The 10,248-nt window shown below is 28.2% G+C and overlaps 2 protein-coding genes across 2 annotated transcripts; one reads left to right on the plus strand and one right to left on the minus strand.

Annotated features, from left to right (window-relative positions):
• Window positions 1-1,660: 1,660 nt before the first annotated feature.
• LOC107480749 (rac-like GTP-binding protein RAC13) lies at window positions 1,661-3,823 on the minus strand. Its single transcript, XM_016100910.3, has 7 exons — window positions 3,352-3,823; window positions 3,153-3,240; window positions 2,576-2,685; window positions 2,419-2,482; window positions 2,190-2,254; window positions 2,017-2,082; window positions 1,661-1,949 (listed from the first exon to the last, which is right to left on the minus strand). Exons 1-7 carry the CDS (start codon window positions 3,448-3,450, stop codon window positions 1,851-1,853), a joined length of 591 nt encoding a protein of 196 aa, XP_015956396.1. The 5' UTR covers window positions 3,451-3,823; the 3' UTR covers window positions 1,661-1,850.
• A 2,415-nt stretch (window positions 3,824-6,238) lies between these two features.
• LOC107480748 (GDSL esterase/lipase At5g45960-like) lies at window positions 6,239-10,042 on the plus strand. The gene is given in 6 exon segments (XM_016100909.3): window positions 6,239-6,618; window positions 6,721-6,851; window positions 7,036-7,169; window positions 7,171-7,267; window positions 8,406-8,685; window positions 9,666-10,042. Coding segments are annotated over 6 exon segments (1,122 nt in total). The 5' UTR covers window positions 6,239-6,332; the 3' UTR covers window positions 9,860-10,042.
• Window positions 10,043-10,248: the final 206 nt, after the last annotated feature.

Consider the following 10,248-nt stretch of genomic DNA (forward strand, 5'->3'; position numbering starts at 1 on the left):
CCATGTAATACTCTTGTTTTTATTCTTACTGTTTCCAAGTTTTCTTGATAAAGCGGATGAGCATCACACTCAGCAACAATTTCATCACTTATGACTCGTACTGGCCACTCCCTTCCAGATTCGGTTGACAAAGAGATGTCCTTCCATGTAGTACAAATCTAGACTTTGGTTTCAAGCAAAAAATCTTTGGTTTGGATTCTAAGGGAAAGAAGTGGGATTGGGCCTTAATAAACATATCTGATATCTCATCATAACTTATAGCAAATGTTATTGGTGCATTTTATTTACGCTTTAAAAAAATGTTATTGGTGCATAATTACAATTTTATGTAGACCCAAACAAATTCTCCGCTCAAGCCTAACACTTTCGTTAGTATATTGAGTGTGTAATCAAAACTTCAGAATTTTTTTGAAATAAATTAAAATAATTATTTATTTTCTAAAATAAATTAAAACATATCTTTATATCTTCAAAACTTCATATTTATGTATATAAAGATGTTTTAAATAATTATTTTAATTTATTTCAAAATAAATCCTCTAAATGTTTTATAATTTTTTATTTATATTTAACATATAATTATAGAATATATGGTTATAGATATTTTTATGAAGTATATTAAATGGCTATTAGAATTTATATTTTTTTTATCATCAATTAATCATCAATATTTAAAAGTATAGGTTAAAATATATTATTAAATTACTAAATTAAAAATAATTGAGTTGATAACTAAAAATAATTATTAAAAATAATAAATTCTAATATTCTTCTAATATTTTTTTATTTTTTATTCATGAATTGTGACTAATTCAGTTTGTTTCTTTAGTTTTTTTTTATGCTTTTTGGGATACTCTGTGAATTTTCAACTCAGTTACCAAGATTAAGTTCAAAGGCCTCATAAATTGGGTCAGAAAGTACCCATTGATGGAGGCTAATCCTTCTTTTAATTTTGATTTGACTAAGAAGGGTAGCATTTAGATTAATAACGGTCGAGACAAAATAAAAAATCCGTTTAAACAGTTTAAAATTATCTTATTTATTATTTATTAATTATCGTTAAAATAATTATGCAATTTTAGATGTAATATAAAAATGTTATAGATATAAAATTATGGATGTTATATTATATAAAGTAACTTTAAATATTATTTACCTAGCATTCTTATGAAGATTAACATAATAGGATTAAAATCTTATGATGTGTTATTCTATGCAAATGTGTCCAAAGCATAAATTTATTTTGAACACTTTAATTTTTTTAAAATGACAAAGACTAATCCGATGAGTTAAGACTAAAAACACATTGTGGCAGAAAGAACAAATCGACCGGTATATATTAATAGCAAAATAATCGACCCAACTCAAAATCCAACTACGAATTTTTTAACTGCAATAACTTAAGGGCCAACTTAAATATATGTTATTGGAGCCACACTTACATACTGTTGAAAATACTAACGATTTCACACTTCTTTTTTAACAAATATCGGACAGATTTCAGATATTATATTATAATTATGATGATCTAACATGTTTATTTGAAAGAAACAGGGTAAAAAGTAAAATGTAGAAACAAAAAATTATCAATTGCAAAAGTGGATATTCCACTTTCAAAATCCAAATATTGGACCTATGCAATATTACAGAGGAACGAAAATTGGAGAAAAAAGAAAATAATTAATTCAACAATGCAGTACTAAATTTCATTTGCCAGACTTAAAAAGAAGCCTAATATTCTTCACAGCAATAATGTAAAAGAATAAAAAACACTAAAGCTTAGTGTTTTCGATTCTGTTATATTAATGATTTTGGAAATACAATAAGAACAACTGAATAAGAAATACTACTTAGAAGAAAAAACAAGTCCTTCTCTTGCGTGGTTTTTTCTTTGGTTTTTGTGGTCTCAGTGCAACTTTTATTGCAGAGTCAAAAACTATCTTCACATTCTGCAACATGAAGAAAAAAGGGTGAGAATTATGGCTACCTTAAATTCAATTAAGTTGTAACATTTACCTGCTGTGTTTTAGAACTGCACTCTATGTAGGTGATTGCACCAATCATCTTCTTCAATTCTTCACCCTGCAGAGTGCACACCACAAGCATTGTCTACTCCATTATCCACACACAAAAATTCAAGCTCTTAATGCAGCCATTTAAAAAATATATATATATTGTTTGGGACATGCCTGAGCAGTTGTTATTCTTGTAGCTCCAGGATGATCAACGAAAAATTGCTTGTCTTCCCTCAAATCTGTGTATGCAGACGAGTTAAATTGGCAAAAGTTAATTGAAGCAGAATTATAGTAATGCACAATGAGAAAATGATAACTAACATGATAAATATTGAGAAATGAGAATATGAACAAGATTGTCTCTTATGATTTTAATACTACTTCTATGGAATTTTGATCTTACCCAGTTTTGTTCCAACCAGCACAATAGGCACATTTGGAGCATAATGTCTCAGCTCAGGTATCCACTATATAGGAAAAAAAAAAAAACTTAAAAAGGTTGCAGATTAAAAAAGCATAACCTGAATTGCATAATAAGGATTTGAGGAAAGAAAAAAAACCTTCTTGGAAATGTTCTCATAACTGGCTTTACTGATTAAAGAAAAGCATAATAAAAACACATCAGCTCCTCTGTAGCTTAAGGGCCTTAGCCTGTTGTAATCTTCCTGTCCTGTTATTCACTCAAACTCATAAGCTAACAAAAACAACAAACCCACCATCTTGATTCTTTTGACCAAAAACATGAAGGAGAAAATGTACTTAGTATTTAGAAAAAAGTGACAAATAAATCCCTGATAATTTACATTTCCAACAGATTAGTCTCTAAAAAAAGCATCAATAAAGTTCTCTAACAAGATCACAAACGTGGACAAGTTAGTTCAAATTTAGACCCTTTGCCCTAATCATAGGGGCTAATTTGAAAATAGTGTGTCCATTTATTTGTCAATTTACTCTAGCATTTATTAAACTGAATTCCAACTGTTTGAATATATGTGACAAATTAATCATTTGGTATAATACAAAGTGGACTAATATGTCTTTTCCTTCCAAATAGTAACTAAGATCGAAGGTTTAGTCTCAAAAAAATTAAGCTCTCCAAAATTTAAATGTTAAAGTATTGCATATATCTGTTCAAACCTGCAGTATCCCATAAACCAACATTGACAGTACTACCATCCACCACCACATTAGCACTGAAGTTGTCAAACACTGTTGGAACATAATCCTATGAAATAATCAGCAAAGGAAGAAAAACAATATTAGCATAACCATGATTCACATTCTTCCAATTCTAATGCATAACTAGAAAAATTAAGATGATAATGAAAAAACTCACGGTGGGAAAGGTATTGCTTGTATAGGATATAAGCATGCATGTCTTTCCAACTGCACCATCTCCAACAGTGACACACTTGATAAATCTGGCTGTACTCATTCTAACCTTATTAACTGAGAAATTTGTGAAGAAGATTGAAGTTGAAACAATGAAAGAACGTGGAAGGAATGGGGTGGATTATATGGATGTTAACAACCTAGGAGGAAAGTCTGTTACAAACCAACTTTAGTTGTGACCCAACAAATTGGTTGAAATTTATAATGATTGCAGTGTAAAGCATTTTCTTTTTCTTGAAGTGCAAGGACAAGACTAAGAGAGGGTAATAACAAAAGTAGGTGGTAGTGCTGGTGTTAGTTGGTTAAGTGTGGGAGAAGGGAGGGAAGGAATGATGATAAAGCAAGGGTTTTGCTTAATTAACCAATGCAATATGATGAAATCAAAGAACAAAACTATTGTATCCATGTCATGATGCAAATAATGTCAAAAAAGTTTGTTGTCACCTACATATTTGGGGGTGCCTTCGTTTCTAATTATACTTCTAAAAGAAAATTCAAAATATTTATCAATATATAAGCCTTGGGTTATGAACAAAACATGGAAAATATATCAACCATGGGTTATTAATAATTTTGAATTCGAATATTTATTTGTACATTTAAATCAGCTACTAAAATGTTTGTAAATGTTTTGGTGATAATTTTTTTTTTATATATATACACTATAAATGATTAGACGGGTCGAAGCCCAAAAAAGAAACAAAAATGGAGAAGGATTTTTTTGTTCATGGAATGGAGATTTTTTTTTTTTTTTTCATCTCTTTTTTGTCTTGGGAAATTTTCAGTCCTTAAAGAATAATTTTTAGTTTAAAACAAAAGGATTAACTTTTAGCTCTTGTACTTACAAAAATACCTTTTTTACCTCTTCTATATTTTCATGGGCCATTGGTCCTTAATTTTTGGAGCTGTTAATATTTTTGTCACCAAGAGACATAATGGGTCAGGCCTAACATCGAGATTTCCGTTCTCTTTATATCCAAAGGAGCCCAGTCTGGCACAGATTAATCTATTTTCTTTTCAATTTTACAACTCGATGGCGTTAATATTGAAATCCTCTGAGACAAATTTTACATACTAATTCTTTAATAGAATTTAATTTTGATTTAATATAGAATAATTTTACACATACATTTAATTATATAATATTACATTAGCAAAAATAACTATCATTCATATTGATCATATAAATAATCATTCAAAAAAATAAATATAGTTACACGACTATGTAAAACGTTTTATATTATTAGTGTATTAAAATTAAGCTCTTACTTAATATCACTTTAAATTTATATAAAAATTCAATTGATCATATTTAAAAAAAAATTACTGATCATATGAATAAATATTACCAACTACTAATATGATAAATAATCATATAAAGTTATTTTTGTATAAAAATAATAATTAAAAACTATTAAATAATTTTATCTTTCATAATTAATGTCAATTTTAAATCAGATATAAGGAAACAAAAATTATTATGTTAATAAATATTGAAGAGCATATATAATTCAATCTTAAAAAATATTCAAAGCTTAGCATAATTTTTTTTTTGTTATTATTTTTAATCATCAATCTAATTCTTTTAATTTTGTAATTAAGTAACATTCTTTTTAGAATTCTGCTAGAGAGTTAATGGAATATTTGTACAATGTGTATAATAGACTATTTATTTGGTCCAATATAAGTTAAAAAATAAACATCCAGAATAAAATACTACTAATTTTTTAAACATAATACATCCATACTGTCCAAAATAACTATTCGATATATCCACTAAATCCCATTGAACATATTTGCTCTCTATATTTCCTCTTATTCTTAACTAGATTCATGACTACCTGCAGGTGGGCAGTCTAGCATTCCTCCTCGGTCTTTGTTCCATATTCACATGATTTTTATGTGTAATCAAACACTTTCTATAACTATTTTAGTGAGGTGAAGAAATTAAATCTTCCAAATAAGCATTTCCGAATCCTTGAAACACAAGAAATTCAAGCTCAGTATCTAGCATGCTTTCCAAGCTTGCCATTTTCTTGGTTGCTGGCTGTTCATTATTCATCATCAATTCATCAAAACATCTCCAAATTCTTCACCTGCCTTTGGGCCCCGAATTCTGAAAGCGGCTTTGTCAAATGTTCCAAGCCACAGTCTTGTACCTTTCTTGTATGAATCTCTAATCTGGTCTTGCCTTAATTACTTCTATCTTCTTCTCCTTTGATTTCGCATCATCGCCTCCATCAATTTTCAGATTGGCCACCGTAGTACAATCTTCTTCTTCAGTATTATTATTATTTTTGCTTGTAGCTTGTAGAAGAACATCATCTATGATTTCTTCCCAAACATTTATACTCCACTTGTATTCGGTTTGGTCTAATATGAGTCACAAAATAATACACATTCAAGCTATTTTAAAATTTTAAATTTGTCAACAAATCATTTTTAGACCTGTAAAATAAATTAATTAGTCCTTACTCTGTTATACTTGTTTGAACATGGTAAAATACAAATCAATATATAAAAAATTTTCACAATTAGAAATTTATTAAATTTTTATATAATTTTGTATATACATTTTACATACTTGTTAATTGTAATATAATTTGAGTCACCGATTTTTGTCAAATCTCGTCAAACTAAACATTGCTGTATAAGACTATACAAAGGTGGTTAAGACTTAAGAAGCTATATCTATCGAAGGTTTTGGAAATGTTTGTTGAACTTGCCAACCAATGCTACCAAATTTTCACCTTGAAGGCTTGAAATAAACGTGAGATACCCCGTATATATTTCGGTCATGAAAATGGACCTTATATTATTGCACTCTATAATATCCGGAATTAGTTCATCCAACGAGAAATGCTACGAAATTCACGAGCATGAAAATATTCCCCTATTATAAGATTTAATTTTGGGGTATTCATCATGGCAATCTCATCAGATGCACATCGTCCCTTGCACCAATATTATTATTATTTCATTTTCATGATTTATTGCTTGTTATGCTTTACGGTTACACTGATTGGAGCTTCAAACAACCGTAATAAGGTGTCTGCTTTATATGTGTTTGGAGACTCCACAGTAGACCCGGGAAACAACAACTACATTAGGACTGCTTTCAAGAGCAATTTTGAACCCTACGGTAGAGATTTTGCAAATCAAGTTCCCACTGGAAGGTTCACCAATGGAAAGCTAGGCACTGATTTTATTGGTAACAACCTTAATTTGATTGATTCTTATTGTGCATATTAAATTTAATTTCTTACTAACTAGCTAGCTGGCTATAGTGATATGACATTATTATTATGCACAGCTTGGTATTTAGGCCTTAAAGAGTTTTTGCCACCATATTTGGATCCAAATCTCACAAATCAAGAACTCATCACAGGAGTCAGCTTTGCTTCGGCTGGTTCTGGTTATGACCCACTTACACCAACTCTCAGTGTATAACACTACTCTCTTTCTTTATAATTTTCTTTTATTCACTCAAATATATGTTTCATGCCTAGTTCTAATTTGTCAATTTGGTTAACAATATTTTTGTACAAAATTACTTACCTAAATCCTATTTGTGTACATAAATTGGTTAATTTTTCTAAATTTGCATTGGTCTCTCTATTAATTGCAGAATGTAATTTCAATTGGAAAACAGTTGGAACATTTCAAAGAATACAAAAAGAAGTTGGAGAAGATTCTTGGTAAACAGAAAACAGAAAATCATATGAAGAACGCTATATTTTTCATAAGTGCAGGGACAAATGACTGTTATTAATTATTTTACACTGCCAATACGAAGAAAGACCTACTCCCTCATAGCATACCACCACTTTTTACTTCAACATGTACAAGATTTCATACAGGTTTGGTTACCAAGTTTTGCTTTCTAATATAATAACAGGGTTAATATTTAATAGGAAAAATATAGGGTACCAACATATTATCTGCCAACTTATGCCAACTCTTATTTATAATTGTGTTTCATGTAAGTGTGTTCGTGGATGTGTCTAATAATTAATATATTTTAAATACATATATAAAGAGACACATCCAGAAAATATATCTATAAAGACACTTCTATTAAACACAGCTATAAAAAAGACATTTTTATTAGACACATCCACGAACACACTTCCATGAAATACAATTATAAATAAGAGTTGGCAGAAGTTGGCAGATATGCTGTTGGTAACGTAGCGGCCGTATTTAATAATAGTATACTATTTTCCCCTTTAAATTGTTTTATAAAGTGTTTAATTTCCATATACTAATGAAAACTCAAGACATGTTATATGTGTGAATATAGTAGGTAGCGGCATGTTACGGTAAATTTTAGTGTCCAAGGCCGTGATAGGCAGCTTGGAAATTAACAAAATTATCTAATTCAACGTAACCTCCTTTGGCATGTATATTAATAGATAGATGATAAATAATGTATAAAAAAAATAAAATATAAATATTTAGAATTATGACAGGTTAGGAAGATATTGATAATTTAATTAACTTTTATAATTAATTCATTGCAATAAAAAACCGTCAACATACACAAGAAAATAAGATGAAGCTAGGAGTGAAGATAATGTGATTATTTTGTAAAAATAATCGATTTAATAATCTAATATATTCTCTTTTATTTTTATTTGTGTTTTCTTTAATCAATAACAAACTTAAACTTACCTTACTTTTTAATGTATATATCTTTTTATGGACAAATTATTGCAGTTACAACATGATCTTTTTGGTGAGAAAATTACAACATAATCTTTTACTTTCTAAGCTGATTGATGTTATTATTTTTAACAAAAGTCGTGAATGAATAATTATAAAAGAAAAAATCTCAAGCATCAACAATTTTAATTTTATATTCGAAGTTTTTAGTCAATCAGTAGTTAAACATTGCTAATTATAAAATATTATTAGTTCAAATGCCTCCGTGCACATACTTCACACTTGTTAATTAACAATTACTGTTACTAATAAGTATTTGGCTTAATTATTCAGGAATTGTTGAGGGAAGGTGCTAGAAAGTTAGGTGTGGTTGGACTACCTCCAATGGGATGCTTGCCAATCATGATCACATTCAATTCCAACAATGCCTTACTGGAACGTGGTTGTGTCGACATGTTTTCTTCTGTTGCAAGAAATCACAATCTCATCCTTCAAAACCAATTGAACTTAGTGCAATTGAATTCCTCTATGTCTACCGGTGCTAAGATCTACTACGTTGACATATATGAACCCTTGTCCAACATGATTCACGGCCTTGATGATAATAATGGCGGTAAGCGTCGAATCTATCTGCTTCATTTCTAGATTTTAAATATTCTGATACAGAGAATATTTTAAATAGGATCATTTTTGGATATTTAATAGTGGTTATGATATTTTAAAAGAAGAGTGCTAGGAGATTAGTAATTTTTGTGTTTTGTAATCATCAATTAATCATAAATAATGTTTTTAATGGTGTGAGATTACATCCAATGATGGGAGATCACTCACTTTTCTTTTGATAGTTAAATGCTGACCACAAAACACAAAAGTTATTGGCCCCTAAACTTTTTCATTTTAAAAAATATTGTTAAAATTAAAATAACATTTTTTATTATTTAATATTTTTAAGAAAATGTTGTTAAAAGAAGTAGATATAATTATTTTATTTATCTTTATAGTTTTATTAAATTTATAATTAAGTCTTTATAATATTTTTTAAATTGGATCCCACACTATTTTTAATTTTATAGTTTGGTCATTTATAATGTTTTTTAAATTGGGTCCCACATTATTTTTAATTTTATAGTTTGGTCATTTCTAATGTAAAAATATTAGAATTAAATAAATATTTCTTTGCATATTGAATGTATTCATAATTAAAAATTTAATTAGATTTTTGACTGCATGTATTTTGGAGAATTATTCTATTAATTTTAACATCTTTAACATGAAAATAACCTAACAAAATAATAAATAGTGTAGAGACTCAATTAAAAAAATATAAAAATTTAATTAAAAATTAAATAAAATTATAAAAATTAATAAAATAATTAAACAAAAAACATATTACCAAAATATAAAAAAATATAAATTTAATTTTACCAACACTTACATAATTAACGTATTCAATATTCATAATAGAATTCGCCTTTTAAATATCAGCGACAAAACTAAAAATTAATCAAAATATTAGGCATTAAAATAGTAAAATTATATATATTTATAACTTACCTGATGATGAGTCTAACCTTGATTAGATTAATTTGGTAGGTTTTGATGAGGTAGATAGTGGTTGTTGTGGAAGTGGTTACATTGAAGCAGCGTTTTTGTGTAACAGAGCTTCACATTTGTGCTCTGATGCATCAAAGTATGTATTCTGGGATTCAATACACCCTACGGAGAAGGCATACTACAATATGTACCTCGCTTCACGCCATGTCATTGATGCACTTGTAAACGTTTAGAAAATATGATTATTTCCGTTGCAATTTACTCTATTTGTATATTGTATATTGTAGATTGTAAATTAAATTTCTCATCACCCTCCTATCCCTCAATATTTTGGTATATATGAAGTTTATGGTATTATATTTATTTTATTTCAATCCGTAACATTGTTATTATAAATTAGCTCTTGTACATGGCATAAGTGATAAGTTAGGCAATTATTGTTCCCGTATTTATTAAAAATTGAAAATTAAATTACCTTTTAACTTCTGTACGATTGAAATCGTGTCTATACTCAATATACATTTATCACGTGAAATAATTTTTTTCAAATCATATATATTATTTATCTATCAATTATAATTTATATAATCTTTTATAATTATATATAAAAATTATGTGCGTA

The sequence above is a fragment of the Arachis duranensis genome, chromosome 3, assembly GCF_000817695.3.
Source record: "Arachis duranensis cultivar V14167 chromosome 3, aradu.V14167.gnm2.J7QH, whole genome shotgun sequence".
NCBI lineage: Eukaryota > Viridiplantae > Streptophyta > Magnoliopsida > Fabales > Fabaceae > Arachis > Arachis duranensis.

Bases quoted from the DNA above. Each gene is read 5' to 3' on its own strand.
- LOC107480749 (XM_016100910.3), bottom strand. From the start codon at position 3,450: ATGAGTACAGCCAGATTTATCAAGTGTGTCACTGTTGGAGATGGTGCA. The intron at 2,483-2,575 runs GTTTTTTTTCTT...TTTCCTATATAG, and splicing joins ATGAGAACATTTCCAAGAAG to TGGATACCTGAGCTGAGACA. The intron at 1,950-2,016 runs GTAAATGTTACA...TTCATGTTGCAG, and splicing joins GCAGTTCTAAAACACAGCAG to AATGTGAAGATAGTTTTTGA.